Below are 14406 nucleotides of genomic sequence, written 5' to 3' on the forward strand. Positions count from 1 at the left end.
ATGTGGTAACTCACTCTTGGATGATGTGCTATTTATATTTAAGTATTATTGAATACTAAATAAAGTATTTTTGACTTTAGTTAGCTTCACTGGTAAAAGAGCTTTGAGTGGTGATTCACTTGATATGGAATTGAGGTTATAGTGAGATGAGACATTTTCTCCACGGCATAGTTGAAATTTTAGATTTTTCATTTGTGGTGATTTAGATGGTTGGTATTGGTTAAGGTCCTTTGGAGATAAACATTTTGTTTTGCTAATCTCCACAATAATAGTTTTGATATTTTAGCTATACTTTTATATTGTTAACATTCGTGCATTTGTTAGTTAACAACTATGTTGGCATTCAAATAGATTAAATGACAAGTTGAGTTAGCTGTGTTCTAAATAATATAGTTTTGTAGGGGTTTAGATTTAGCTTTTCCTTGAAAAATGATTTTATCATAGACTATACTAACTTTGCAAAAGAAAGAGTTAGTAATTAATTAACTTGAATGATATTGATCATTAATGATTTTTAATACACTTATTATGAAGTGAATTACATCTTTGCTATGAATAGATAGATTCATAGAGGATTAGTCTTGAGATCACTTGTTGAGCATAGCTTTGTTGTACTTGACTTTAGTGACACTTAGCTATTAATTTTTTTGAGTTTTTGATTATTTGAGGTTTTATATTTATTATTTCATTTGTTAAGAGTTGTTAGGGAAGGCATTTTAACTCATTAACTCTAATGATAAAGTTGTTATCTACATGTAGCAATCATTGATAATGATTGACTGTCATTTAAGGATAATTGATTATTCTCGTTTTGGTTATTATTGAGGGTAGATGATTCATTATTCTTTGAAATGGTGGATTATTCTTTAATGATAATTATGCATCTTTTTTGATGGAATGATTGACAGTCTTTTATGATAGCTAGTCATTATCTTTGATAACTTTTAGTTTTCTGTATTACTATATATTTTTTGTGGTTTACTTTGGATTAATCTTTTTTTAGTTTAAGATATCAGTAAGATTTTATTAGCACTTACTTGAGCAACTTTGGTTTTTTAGTATTGTTGATTAAGATTTTTTTAGATTGGTTGAAATGATAGTTGGTATGAACAAATGTTTGTTGGCTTTTGTAATATTCATTTTGTTTTGGTAATTATTTCTAAGGTTACATTTAGATATTATATCCTTTATGTGATACATTCTTGAATATTCTATATGTCTAGTGAATAATACTTTGGGTTCTAAATTTATTTAGTTGATTTAGAGTTGTGTTTTGTAAGTTGCTTAGCATGCTAGCTACACTCTTTGGTAATTAAGTTTTATTATTATATTTTCTTAATGATAAATTTGCTATTGAATTTAGTTGAATGGTTAATTCTATTACTTTAAACTGTAATGATTTTAGTGGTTTCTATACTATCTAGTTTATTAGCTGATAACTTAATTAGAATACTTTTATGTTCTAATATAAGATTTATTCATTGATTTGATGTCTCTAAGATATATCTTTGACTATAACTTTGATATTATTTATCTATTAATCTTTGGGTTTGGGTGAATATAGATAAATTTGTTTTGGGAGTTCGTGTGCATAATGAAATCTTTAATCATGAGGTAGCTATTATAAACTAGTCACACAACCCACTTCTCTTTTAATGTTTCTATTTCTATTAAAAGGGTATGGCCATGTAAAAAAATTTAACTACCTATTTACAGTAGTTTATTTAAACTTATTGACAAATTTAGTTTGTTTGCTCAAAAGGGTTGGGGTCTTTGGCTTATTTCTAATATCATTTTTGTAAGTTGGGTGATATTAGGGGTGGTTAACTCCATTGGTGATGACCAAAATGTGTTTGAGTTGTAACATAGATGAAGGGTTGCCCCTAATGCATTTCTTATAAAGTATGAACACCATAAACTTTTTTTGGAATTATTTCTTTGGTAGCAATTTAGATTAGAATATGTGTCAACAAGAATACTAATCTTCCCTAAAGGGGGAAGAGTGTCATAAATGTGATTGTAGGTATTAAAAATTACTTTTCGGCAATTCATTTTATTACCCCAATAGCAAAAGATTGATATCACTTAACCCTTTATTAGTCCCTTTTATTTAAGTGTTAGTAAACTTTAGTTAGCATCTGTACTTAGCTAGAAAGAATTCCTAAGTGTCTATTTAGCCAAGTATTTTGGCTTAGTTTGTTAATTCTGTTTTGTTTTATCTTCCACTAGCTTGTCAAGAACCTTTAGTTATTAAAATTAATCCCTCAATATTGCTATCTGATAATTTATTATATCCACCAAATATCTTCACTATCATGCTATATGTATTAGTTCTATGCAATCCTATTTGTTATTTATAAAAATGTCTAGATTATGTAAAGATTATTTTGAACACACATGTCTAATATAGACCAACTTGAGGCATAATTTAGCTCTTCGCTTGCATGCTTATTTTTGTTTTGTGTCTAGTTTGAGTCTAAACCCAAGTTTCATTTCATGTTACCTAGGGGAATAATTATATCCTTACGTTCAACCACTGGTATATTAAAATTGCATTAAACTTTATTTAGCTCTATTTTGCAATTTAATCTTAGCATTGATGCTTTAGGACTATTCCAATGTTGCTCTGTGCTCTTATTCTATAGTAAATCACCATAAGGTAAAAGGTGAAAACCACATGCATCACATTTGTATAAGACATTTGGTAAAGAACTTGTAAAAGGAGTATAAGAGTTTGAATCTTGTTCATCTTCTATAGAAGGCTGTTTAAGCCATTTCTTTAGTTTCTTTTAAAGAGGCAATGAGTGAAATGCATAGGAAAAAGGAAAATGCAACCTTATAGATGCAATCTATTATAGATAAAAGGCATTAAGCAGTTAAGGAAATGTTTTGGACACTTGATATTTAATATAGTGAAGTCTCTCAATACTTGATTACTTAAGGTGAGTTGCATGCTAAGTTGAAATTGATGATTTGGTTCTTTGAGTGTTGAATTAAAGGGCATAGAAATTAGGATGATATTAGTGATATGTTTATATAAGTTTAGTGGATACTAATTTAGATTCATGAAGCATTTAGCCATGCTCACTACTAGCCCCACATTTAAGTTGTGAGACTTGCCAAAAGACTTGTTTTTATTCAAATTGGAAAAAGATTGGTATTTCATATGCTCATGTAGTTATTATGTTCCAAAAGAATATATATATAGTTTACATGTATCCTTATTACTCACTTGAGATTTATTATGGGGTATAAATAAGTGTTATTTATCCTTTTGATCTAAAGAGCTTGTGCAAGAATAATACATAACTACTGAAAACATGTCATCCTCCTAATAATCCAAAGAAAAAATATGTATGAATGAAAGACATTAGTTAAAATAATAGGGTTTTTAGTAGTGGGTGCTACCATCAAATTGGACATAATTATGGATTTTCTAGCAGCAAATTTGATTAGTTTATTTTGGTTTTATTTTTCTTTTATTTTTTCTCTTGAATATATGTTATGAGTAGAATATTATTGTGAATGTGCATACAGGTATTTGTCAATTATTCATTTCAAATATTATTCTCTTAATGCCACCATAGTATGAGGTTAGTATTGCTGGTTTTTTATGTTAGTTTTTTTTGTTAGTATTTTTGTTCAAGTGTTAGTAAATTAGACTTAATATCTACACTTGGTTGGATGAGAACTTCTAAATGTCTATTTAACCAAATATACTTAGCCCAACTTATTAGTTCTTTTTATTATGTCTTGCATTAGCTTGACAAGTGTATTCTAGGCATTATTATTAATTGGTCATATAATCCAGTTTTCTCTTATTATTTTTAGAAGAGTAACCTTTCAATACTTATTTATCATTTTTTATCTAGACTTTACTAGTGGGTTTGGTTATAAAGGATGGGCCTTTGGCTCCTCTCCTTATATCACTTATGAGTGACAACTAAAGTAGCATTGGTGACTGACTTTGTTAATCATTTCTTTGTTGGTAATGACTAAATGGTATCTGAGGGTGGTACCTTTAATCTTTATTCCATGCTTTCTCCACATCTATCATGATTCTCTTATCTAGGTGTAAATATTCTAAATTATTGTAGTTGAAGGGCGTTAAAGGTTGAGTAAGGATATTTTTATTCATAGAGGCAAAATTGTAATTTTAGAACTTTTAGGAGCAAATTTATAATTTTGCAAAGGTTGAAGTTATATTCAATTATATTGATCTCCTGGCATAGAGTTCTGATACACAGAGGCTAGAGATATTAGTGCAGATTCTTGAAAGCCGTTGATGCAAATTTAATAGAGAACTTGGGCAATCTAAGATCAATAACAACAAAGTTGTTTCTTAGCAGAGTAAAAAAACAGAAAATGGTCTCACTTTTCACCTATGAGGCTGAGTACAATGCCATAACTAAGGCAACCAAGGAATTGTTATGAATGTAAAGATTTTTCTGGCAATCTACAATGACAACACAAGATGCCTACAAATGATCTTGAACCTTGTTCATCATGGCCACAACAAACACTTTGAAATGTTCCACTATTTGTACATTGAGAGGGCAGAAATCCAATTGGTTCACATATCCACAATATAGTAAAAAGACTTACTGATGAAGACCTCAAGAGTTTATGAACTTGCAATGCTAAAGTAGGAATATATTATTCAGTGAAAATCTGCTTACTTGCTTGACATGCTTTTGTTGTTTCTATTGAGACAAAACTTATTTTCAAGCTGCTCCTTAAGCCAACTTCAGCTCGCACAAAACCTAGTCTATTTAAAGTATTGTACGTGGTGATGGGAAGGAACCTGTCTTGCCAAAGTAGGAGGTTGCCGGTTGTTTGAGTTCTCAATTCAAGAAAGCATTCTTTATGTCCAAAGGGGCAGGATTTGCAACGGAGATCCGGCTAAAAATCTACGAGAGCCATCATCCAAGTGAGTCTTTTGATTTCCACTTTTCTGTGATAGTTCCTCTCTCTTTCTGTGCAGAACATTTCGAGAGTATGGAGAGGAAGTTCTGTGTCACCTGGAGGAGTCATTGTCTTCGGATAGTAATCTCACCAAAGCCCCCAAGAACTACGAAGGGGTGAGTTTTTCACTTTCTCGTTCTTTTCTCTTAGTCTCATTCACTGTTGGATGATCCAGGTGAGAGTTTTGAGCATTATGTTTGGTAGCAAGTTACACCTTGCATTTTATTGGATTTTATGAGAGTAGTGAGCTCTCACTGATCCTGTTCTTACTGAGGTGGAGGATGGTTCTTACTGAGGCACGACTGAACATCGAGGTGAGTGAAATAAATCTTAAAAACATGGATGAATCCAGGCTCCCACGAAAGACGCTGCGCAAAAGCTGGGCTCGTTTGTCATGGAAATGGTCTCTCGATTCAAGGCATTGGATTGCAAAAGTTTCTTACATAGAAGAGATATACTAATTTGCTAGGGTTTTTGCAAAGGGTTTTGGCCGGGCTCGATCATTCTCTCATTGGGGAATGTGAATGCGCAGCGAAATGGCAGCGGCGGATGATCTCTGGCTGGTCAGCTGCTTGAATGCGACGCTGGATCCCAATCTGGGAGCTAGGAATCAAGCGGAAGGCGCTCTTACGGAGGCATCAAGAAAGACAGGTTTTTCTCCCCTCTCACAGGGTCATTGGAGTAAATTTGGATTCTCCTGGCAGGATATGGGATTGCTCTCGCCAGAATCACACTGAACAACGATTTCTCGCTGGGAGTGCGTCAGATATCCTTGGAAAGTTTAGTTTCTTCTCTTTTCCTCGCAGCGCTTCCTTTAACGGATTTCACCTAGCTGCGGTTCTTTTGAAGCATTACGTGAAGAAGCATTGGATTGGCGATGACTTCACCGTCTTTCCTCAAGACAAGGTAAGTTCTATTGCTTTGTCGCGGCTTTTTGTGAAGGATGGTTCGTGTTTTTCCCAGGAAATGATTCGAAAGCTGTTGCCTCTTGGTTTGGGTGATCCAGAGAAGAAGATACAAACCGCTGTGGGTATGGTAATTGCATGCATTGCCACTTCCGACTGGCCAGAGGAATGGCCGGAGCTTATGATGCTCATCCTTGCGTGCATAAACGATCGCTCCGACGTTAACAAAGGTAACAGGTACTGAGACGATGGTTTTTCCTACTTCTGGATGATGCAGTGAACGGAGGAATGCGATGCCTCTACTTTTTTGCTGACGAGATGGACGATAGACAACTTCCACACCTGGTGCCTGTGCTTTTCCCGGCTTTGTATGACATTATCTCAACACCTTCCGTAAGTTTGTTTCGATAAACGTTTTTCGAAAGGAACCCTTTGTTATGAAATAATTCGGTTTCCCTGCAAGGTTTACGCTGCGTCGACTCGAAAGGAAGCACTGAATGTGTTGCATAGCTGCATCGCCACCCTGGGGGTTATGAGTGGTGCTTATCAAGTTACGTGTTTCTCATTTCTGGCTACTTTTGATGCTGATTATTTCTGCAGTCAGAAACGAAGGCGCTGATGAAACCTATGCTTAAGGGATGGTTGGAACAATTTGCGGCAGTACTTCTTCAAACAATCCGGCCGAAAGAGCCGGATAGTTGGCTGCTCAAAATGGAGGTATCAGTTCCTTTTTTTCATGTTGATTGAGACTGAAGATTTAATGAATCTTACAGGCTATCAAAGCTTTGCAACAAATTGTGATGAACTTTTCGAAACTCGCATTCAACGACTTCACAAGTAAATAGAAGTGCTTCACAAATGCTGACGGTCTCATCTCCAATTCTCTTTAGTTGTTCTTTCCCCACTCTGGCATACATTCGTCACAGACCTGCAAGTTTACGTGGAGGCTGCTGTCAACGGCGACGAAGTAGACTTGGCTGATCCCAAAAGCTCTGAAGAAAGTTTAGAGTCGTACGCAAATCAGGTAAGAGGCCGGGAACTGGAATTTATCTTCATTCTTTGCCTCTCTTGCAGTTGCTCGAGTTTCTACTATGTCTAGTTGGCCATTCACGATACTGTGAGGTAAATCCAAAGCTTACGTGTTGAGACAACCCCGTTATTGTTCATTGATGAAGGTTATCCGCAAGAGCATCAAAGATCTGGCGTACTTCACGATAGGGTACATGCAGATGACTGAAGAACAAGTTGTATCATGTTTTTTCGTGCTCCAAGTTTCTAACCGATGCCTTCCAGGTCCAGACTTGGTCTGGAGACGCGAGTGAGTTCCTGGCCGAGGAAGATACTTTATCCTGTAGCTGCAGAACGTCAGGTAAAAGAGCTAAACAGGTGTGTTTTGATTTTCGTGAGTTCATTTCAGGGGTCTTGCTTCTCCAGGAGTTTGTTGGTGTCTACGAGGACGAAGGCACACTAGCTATTCTGGAAGCTGTCAGTAGAAGAATGGAAGATGCAGACAGAGCGAAATCTCAGGGTGAAACTGGCTGGTGGAAGGCAAGTATATCATGATTGGATGTTTCTAACAGTTTGTGCATCTGTATGCTGCAGGTGCGCGAGGCGGCATTATTAACTTTGGGATCTTGTGTAGAGGTATTTTCATTCATAATTCTAAATGTTATTACAATGCTTCTTTAGGCTGACGATGAGCTGCCCGGATTCAGCATTGACGTTCTTTTTAACCGCATTTTAGTTGACGACCTATCACAAGGTAAGGCCTACCAGTTTTTCTTCTGAACAAGTTATTTTTCAGGAATGAAATTGTGTCCCTTTTTATATGGCCGTGCTCTATGGGCCGTTGCAAAATTCTCTTCCTGCGTAAGTAGAACGTTTCATTCTTTGTTTCTTATAGTTTGATCAAGATCGCCTCTACAGATTAGCAAGGACAAACAAGAGAAGTTCTTTCTTACTGCAATAGAAGGACTGTCTGATACTTCGTAAGTCCTGTTTCGATAGTCTATTCTGTAACCTTTTGTTTGTCGCAGGTATATTCCAATCATGGTGGCTTCATGCCAAGCAGTTTCCACCTTGTTGCCAAAAGTTGAGTCTCGAAGCTCACAGCCTTATATAAGATCACTCTATACAGCACTGGCGACACTCTTGCAGCAGGTTTGCTCTTATGCTATTCTTTTTCTTTATCATGCTAAAAACTATTTCTCAGGGGTCTGAAGAAACTATGCATATTGTTTTGGATGCGTTGCAATCCGCAATAAAAGCTGGTAAGTGGCCTATTTACTGACTTCTTTCACATGACTACCCTTGATCTTTCTCAGACAAGGATCACATGCCTGAAGCAGAGGCAATGTTATCTCCCATTTTACTGCACGTATGGGCGACATATATCAGGGATCCCTTAATCAGCATAGACGCACTAAGTGCTATAGAGGTAAATCTGATTAACATGAAAAAGACTGAGAGCTTATGCAGGCTGTTAAAAATGCCCCTGGCTGTATGGAGCCTCTTGCAGCGCGGGTGCTTCCTGCTATTACTGGCGTTTTGTGTCAGGTATTTGAAGTGGTATTCTTGAGGCGGTCTACGTAACTGTTTGTTTTCAAAGTGTAGCCACGAAGTCAGCAGGAAGGACAAGTAGCGGGAGCTTTAGATCTTCTCACCATGCTTGTCAAGGTTCGTTCGTTCTCCTTGCGTTTTACTTGTTTCGTTTGTTTGTTCTTTAATATGATAATGCATTCAGAACGCGCCTCTCAGCATCTTGAAGCACGCGCATCATGCACTCTTTACCTCCATTATCGATATAGTTTTGCAGACGAATGACGATAGCGAGCTACAGGTAGCTTTTCGTTAACAGACAGCGGTTTCCTGATGTCTTGCTTTCTCGACAGAATGCAACTGAGTGTCTAGCTGGCTTTGTCAAAAGCGCAGGAGAGAACTTGATTGCTTGGGCCACTGACGCTGATTCTACAATGAAGATGCTTCTGGCGGCTGCTGGGAGGTAATAATACCCGACAAAACTTTTGTATACTAAAGAAATCTCTTACAGATTGTTGAACCCGCAAACAAATAGCTCCGGATCTCTTTATTCTGGCACTTTTATCGTACAGCTTATTGAAAAGTTTTCTTTGCGTATGGCTCCCCACCTCAGAGATCTCGTGACGGCATTAGTGGTACGTTTGGAAAGTGTGGCACTCAAAGGCTCCCTGATCTTTGTATTCGCCAAGCTGGTACGTTCTTGGTCAAGGTTATGTAGCAGCCTTTATATTCCCAAACAGGTACACATGAGCGCACCTAACTATGGGCAATTTATCGAGCTGTTGAGGAGTATTCCTTCGAAAGGTTATGGAGATTCTCTCACATGTGTAATGGCGGAATGGACCAAATGCCACGGTAAAGATTGTTCTGTTGTATCTGCATGCTAAAGTGAACTTTTAGACGAAGTTCAAGGTTCGTACCAGATCAAAGTGAGTACAACAGCTCTGGCAAGTCTTTTAGCCACTGGACACCCTCTACTTTCACAAGTTCAAGTCGAAGGACGCTTGCTGGAGGTATGTCACAGCATAAAATACTGCTTTTCTTATTATTGTGTTTACAGGCTACTGGTGGAATCAAGACAAGGTCGAAATCCAAATTGCAACCTGACCAGTTTACGAGAGTTTCCGCACTTCAAAAGGTTTGATCGGTTATGAATGGCTTTAACGGTGACAAACCTGACTTCAGATTTTCTCCCTCCTGGCTCGTGGTCTAGTCGAAGGACAAGAGGCAGCCAGCAATTTCGTGGATGAGGTAAATCTAAATGTTCGAATTCCAAAGTATTCAGCTTCTCTCAGGATGATGAGTGGGAAGAGCTTAGCAACCCGGACGGGAATGATGTGGAAGATGTAGTGCCAGCCAATAAATCGCTACGGTCTGTTTTCGAGCCTGCTGATCTGTACGAAGACGTGTTGAATGGCGACGTGGTAAGAGCTAATCCCTGGAGAAAAAGCTGTGGCATTGATATTCGTTTCGTTTTACAGAGTGATGGGGACGAACCAAGCGATGAAGTTGATCCAATCAATCAGGTAAGCGTTACGATAATTACGTGATATGCAAAACGTGTTTCTGGCGACGCCGGTCGGCCACATTGCAGATCAATCTCCAAGCTTACTTGGTGGACTTCATGAAGAGATTCTCACAAGAAGCTCCGCTTGCATTCAGTGAATTCTTCAAGGTGAGACCTTTGTAAATCAACGTGTTGTTACAAATCTGCTTTTCTCCACAGGAGTTGTCTGATCGGGAAAAATGTGCGGTGCAAGATGCGGTGTCTAGCAAGTAAGAAGTGGCCGAGAGGGAGAAAAAAGTTTTGTAGGAAAGAGACAGAGACGACGATTATGTGTGATTCTTGAGTAAACCGCTTTTAAATCCGAAAGCTCGCAAGCTCAATACCAGTGTCTTGAACTAGATGTTTCGCGAAGGCTCTCATCGCACAGGAAACTCCCGGAGTAAGTTGCTGTGGAACACAATCTCGTGTCTATAGAAATCGATGATCAAACCTGCGTTGGGATCTTTTGTGTTGAGGGGATGTAGCTTAGACGGTAGAGCACTCGCTTCGGCATCTCCAAATCTTTAGTTGAGTGAGCATTCCACGCATTTTGACCGGTGTTGACTATTGTTGACCTCATGGAGCCTTTGATCAGATTCCGCAGAGGAACAATGTCTCTTCGTATCTCCTGATCACTGCATATGCCCAGAAAGGGCATGCGCCAAGCTGGAGAGCTTGCATGCAATCGATTCCAGCAACGTCTTGGTGGGCACAGCGATTCTTGACATGTGCGAGAGTCCGAGCCGAGATCGGGAGAGCGAGAATGGAGCTCGAAGTCCAAAGGTTAACAAATATAAAGGCATAATTGAAGGATGGAGAGTTTGGTGCCCTAAGGCTGTTGACATGGTGCGCTGGACAAGAGCTACGATGGAGGCTCGGAGTCGGGCGGAGCGGGATGTAGAGTGGGTAGGCATATTTGTGAGAAACGCTTGGATCTAAAATCTTTTGAACAGGTGCGCTTCACTATGTCCGCTGCCACCCTTCCGCTCGAGAGTGCCTTTGACGAAGAGTATCGGGATTTGTATCGTGAGTGGAAGCAGGAGTGGGCCGCGTGGGGGAAATATCCCTCCATGTCAGTTCCCAAGGGCGCCACAGACGAGTTGATCATGGAGTACAGCGAAACACTCATTGGCGCCTTGATGGTGCACAAGTTGTACGAGGACGAGAAGATAAGTGAGATCAATTGATATGTTTTGAGCTTTTCTTAGTTTGCTGCTGCATGTAGAGCGGGTGGAAGAGGAGGATGCCAAGATAGAAGCTCTGCAGGAGGCCAAGGCAGCAGTTAAGGCAGCAGCTCTAAGGCGGCAAATCAAGGCAGCAGCTCTAAAAGCGAAGAGAGGTAAGATTAATTGATATGTCTTGAGCTTTCCTTAGTTTTGCTGCTGCATGTAGAGCGGGAGGAACAGGAGGAGGCTAGCGGAGCAGAGGCGGCAAATCCTTCTTCAAGCTCCACGCCTCAGCAAATCTCCAAAGAACGCTCGTTCCTGCCAAAAGCTGCCAGACCGGCCAACAAACCAAAACGACGCAGAGATGGCACTGTAGCATGAAGCCCGGAGAAAGACTTTTTCTTCCTCTAAAATGGGTATGCAAGCGTGATGAGGAAATTACGCCGGGCTGGATCACAGCCAATCATTGGCTGTGGCGGCGGCAATCCATTCCTAGTAATGATCTTGTGTAAGACTGAAACAAGCTTGAAATAGACGCAGTTGCACTGGAAGAAGAAAAATCAATCTCTGCATGGAACACATAAGTTTTGTTCCACTCTCTTGCTCTTGAGGGGATAGAACAAGCGAGAAAAACGAACAAAGACGAGGCAGTTTTTGTTTACTATCCCGGGGTCACTCCACACAAGATGTTGCAGGCTTCACAGTTGGAGACTGGTGAAATTTCATCAACGTTCCAAATGGTTGCCACTTGGGATTTATTCGTTTTATCCGACTGAACCATTCGAGGATGTGGTTGCAGCTCCAAGTGAAACTGTTTGTGGATCCAAGTTGTTAGAGCTGCAGGATTTGCATCTTGATTGTGAAGGACTTCAATACGTACAACACATACAATCTAAAGAGGAGTCCATGCTTGATTCTAAAACATGGAGATGGCAGATATGGGCAAATGCCAATGAGTGGCATGTCAAGCTGCATCAAGTTGAATTCAAGGATGAAGAGCAAGTGATTGCAGATATTCACCATTCAGGTGGAATTCAATTCTACAACTTGAGCAATATTAGTAACGATGGCAAAGTGGTGGAGCTTAGTAGTGGATGTAGAGATCCCAATACATGTCAGCAAATACAGTAGTTGTGTAGTTTTCTACTACACCACAGTCATGGAAATGGCACACCCCTGCTTCAAAGTCGAATGCCAAACAGCTTCTTGATGAGCGTCATTGGGATCAACTTTGCCCATTTGTCCCCAATTGAGATTCCAATCCAGATCCTTCACAAAGGAATTTACAAGTATGAAAAGAATTAGACATAATCTCCTTCGGCCAAGCGTTTTTCTTGCTCAAATACTTCTTGAGTTCTACTTATTCGTAAATTTTATAACGCAGAAAAATTGACTTATTTCCAGAATCCTTACAGTATATCATCTACCAGGTAATGTTTTTTTGCTTGGGGAGAGGGGACTTCTTCAAAAGAAGGCATGCTCTCATGTCGCTTTGAAGTTTAGAAAACGCTGCATTAGGGCGGTGATGAGATGAGTCAGAATGGAGGAGGCAAGGTATGGAGCGAGCAGGCGGTGTGGACGCTCCTCAGCATCTACGAGGACAAATGGAGGCAAGTAGAGTGGGGCAACCTCAAAGCCAGGCACTGGGAGGAGGTAGCCACCACTTTTGCGGCGGCCGGGGGCTTGCGCTGCCTGCCAAAATCTCCGCTCCAGTGCAAGAACAAGGTGGAGGACCTCAAGAAGAAGTTCAAGGAGAAGATGCACAAGGGCTCCTCCTCCTCCTCCTCAAAGTGGCCTTACTTTGCTCGAATGGACGCCATGTTTGCGAGCGCTGCCAGGGGATTGATAGCCCAGGAAGGAGCTGCCGCCGCCGCCACTGCCACTGCCACCGCTGCTGCGTATAACGGCGACTTTGGATCCGCCAGGCACCACCATTTCTCCTCCTTGGACGATACAAACACCGAGGTGAATGGCGACGAGTTTGACGAAGATGGTGGAAACGAGAGCCATCGGGGTGGTGGTGGTGATGGGAATCACAACGAGTTTGAAGAGGAGGACGAAGACGCAGAAGGAGAAGAGGAGGACGAAGAGGAAGAGGTGGAGGAAGAGCTCTCCAACTTCGATGCTGGTTTGAAGAGGAAGCCACGGGCGCTGGCGAACAGGAGGAAGAAGACGAGGTGTGGCGGCGGCTCGATGAGGCGATGTGGAAGCTCTTGGCTGGCCAAGGACGCTCTCGTAGCTCTGGTTGCTTCGCTTGGGGAGTCAGTGGTGAGGATCGAGAGGTCCAAGCTGGAGTCGCAGAGGCAGCTGCTGTTGATGCGAGCCCAGGCGGAGAACAGGCGGATCGAGATGGAAGCCAAGAGTCACGATATGTTTATCACCTTGCAGCTCCAGCTTGCGCAGCTCATAGCACAGAGAGACCATATCTAGGCCAATTCCCTGGACGCAAAAATCAGTGTTTTTTTAAAAGAGAGAGCTTTTGGCGAGTGTACGAACCTCAGTAGAAAGCTCGGCCACCTTCACTCGTGATCGCGCTCTCTCTCGCAAGCGCCTCCGTGATGCTCTGTGGCTGCAGGCGAGGCTTCGACGGGAACACAAACAGCTGCGTGTTGCTTGCCGGTGGCTGGTAACTGGCGCTGAAGTTCACGAGAGTGAGCATCACCTGCGGGAGCTGCTGCATCCCACACGCAATCGGCACCAGCTTGAGCGGCAGTGATTCCGTCGACGAAGGCAGCAGTGAAATGGAGCCTCGGGATGCGCCTGACACCAGAAAGCTCTGGGCGTCCACCACCGAGAACTTCACCTCCTGAACAGTGTTCGTCCGGTTCTGGATGCGAAACGACAGCGTGAAAGGAGTGCCGAGGAGGCCATACGGTGGATACTGCAGCGACACTACTACGGGAGCCTTCTCGACGGCGATGACCGGCAGTGCTAACCGTGTGGTCACAGAGCTCTGGAGAATGCCCGTAGCATCTGTGCTCGAAGGTGAAGCCATAATCTCGTCTATGCCGGAAACCTCCACCACCTCGGGTTCCTGTCGCTGCTGTTCTCTTTCCCACCTCAGAGCCACGGTGCCAATGTCGAGAGATGATGATACAGCCAGAGGTCGTATAGATAAAATCTGATTGAAGACCTCGCCGGGTAAGAGCTTGGTAGCCTCGCTTGACTGACTGATAGCGCTGTTCCTGAGACGGCTCCCTTCCATTCGTCTTACTTGACACGTTCTGGCATTCTTCTCCTCGACCTGGACTGGAGAGATGAGAAGTGGCACGGAGCAGATGTTTCT

The 14406-nt window shown here is 41.1% G+C and overlaps 3 protein-coding genes across 4 annotated transcripts in view; 2 read left to right on the forward strand and 1 right to left on the reverse strand.

Moving 5' to 3' along the window:
* The first annotated feature begins 5443 nt into the window (after positions 1 to 5443).
* On the forward strand, positions 5444 to 10297 carry LOC9654960 (importin-9). 2 transcript variants are annotated; one of them, XM_024688645.1, is made up of 33 exons: positions 5444 to 5616; positions 5670 to 5731; positions 5794 to 5871; positions 5929 to 6100; positions 6148 to 6263; positions 6334 to 6420; positions 6471 to 6587; positions 6644 to 6707; positions 6761 to 6894; positions 6945 to 6992; positions 7046 to 7114; positions 7164 to 7239; positions 7288 to 7418; positions 7473 to 7514; positions 7560 to 7632; positions 7675 to 7739; positions 7797 to 7858; positions 7907 to 8030; positions 8083 to 8140; positions 8195 to 8307; positions 8349 to 8426; positions 8484 to 8546; positions 8614 to 8709; positions 8762 to 8871; positions 8920 to 9100; positions 9149 to 9263; positions 9309 to 9421; positions 9469 to 9546; positions 9594 to 9659; positions 9704 to 9832; positions 9890 to 9934; positions 10003 to 10083; positions 10135 to 10297. In XM_024688645.1, exons 1-33 carry the CDS (start codon positions 5490 to 5492, stop codon positions 10186 to 10188), a joined length of 3027 nt encoding a protein of 1008 aa, XP_024544413.1. In that variant the 5' UTR covers positions 5444 to 5489; the 3' UTR covers positions 10189 to 10297. The 2 variants fall into 2 exon arrangements, with proteins under 2 accessions (XP_024544413.1, XP_024544414.1); XM_024688646.1 differs by having other exon boundaries at positions 7046 to 7089; positions 7305 to 7418.
* Positions 10298 to 12497: 2200 nt separating this feature from the next.
* On the forward strand, positions 12498 to 13609 carry LOC112351132 (trihelix transcription factor ASIL2-like). Its single transcript, XM_024688454.1, has one exon. The coding sequence runs from the start codon at positions 12651 to 12653 to the stop codon at positions 13548 to 13550; it is 900 nt and encodes a 299-aa protein (XP_024544222.1). The 5' UTR covers positions 12498 to 12650; the 3' UTR covers positions 13551 to 13609.
* The window catches only part of LOC9654961 (trafficking protein particle complex subunit 11), a 4609-nt gene continuing 3410 nt past the window's right edge, over positions 13208 to 14406 (reverse strand). Inside the window, exons 11-12 of the mRNA XM_024688519.1 lie at positions 13617 to 14404; positions 13208 to 13559 (exon numbers count right to left, since the gene is read on the reverse strand). Coding sequence (XP_024544287.1) covers positions 13618 to 14404 — 787 coding nt within the window. The 3' untranslated portion in view covers positions 13208 to 13559; position 13617. The remainder of the gene's footprint in view (positions 13560 to 13616; positions 14405 to 14406) is intronic.

Source organism: Selaginella moellendorffii, unplaced genomic scaffold (assembly GCF_000143415.4).
Source record: "Selaginella moellendorffii unplaced genomic scaffold, v1.0 SELMOscaffold_58, whole genome shotgun sequence".
Classification (NCBI taxonomy): Eukaryota; Viridiplantae; Streptophyta; class Lycopodiopsida; order Selaginellales; family Selaginellaceae; genus Selaginella; species Selaginella moellendorffii.

Coding starts and splice junctions, on each gene's coding strand:
- LOC9654960 (XM_024688645.1), top strand. CDS start 5,490: ATGCGCAGCGAAATGGCAGCGGCGGATGATCTCTGGCTGGTCAGCTGC. Junction 7,859..7,906: donor GAAGGACTGTCTGATACTTC/GTAAGTCCTGTT, acceptor TGTTTGTCGCAG/GTATATTCCAATCATGGTGG. Junction 9,935..10,002: donor AAGTTGATCCAATCAATCAG/GTAAGCGTTACG, acceptor GCCACATTGCAG/ATCAATCTCCAAGCTTACTT.
- LOC112351132 (XM_024688454.1), top strand. CDS start 12,651: ATGAGTCAGAATGGAGGAGGCAAGGTATGGAGCGAGCAGGCGGTGTGG.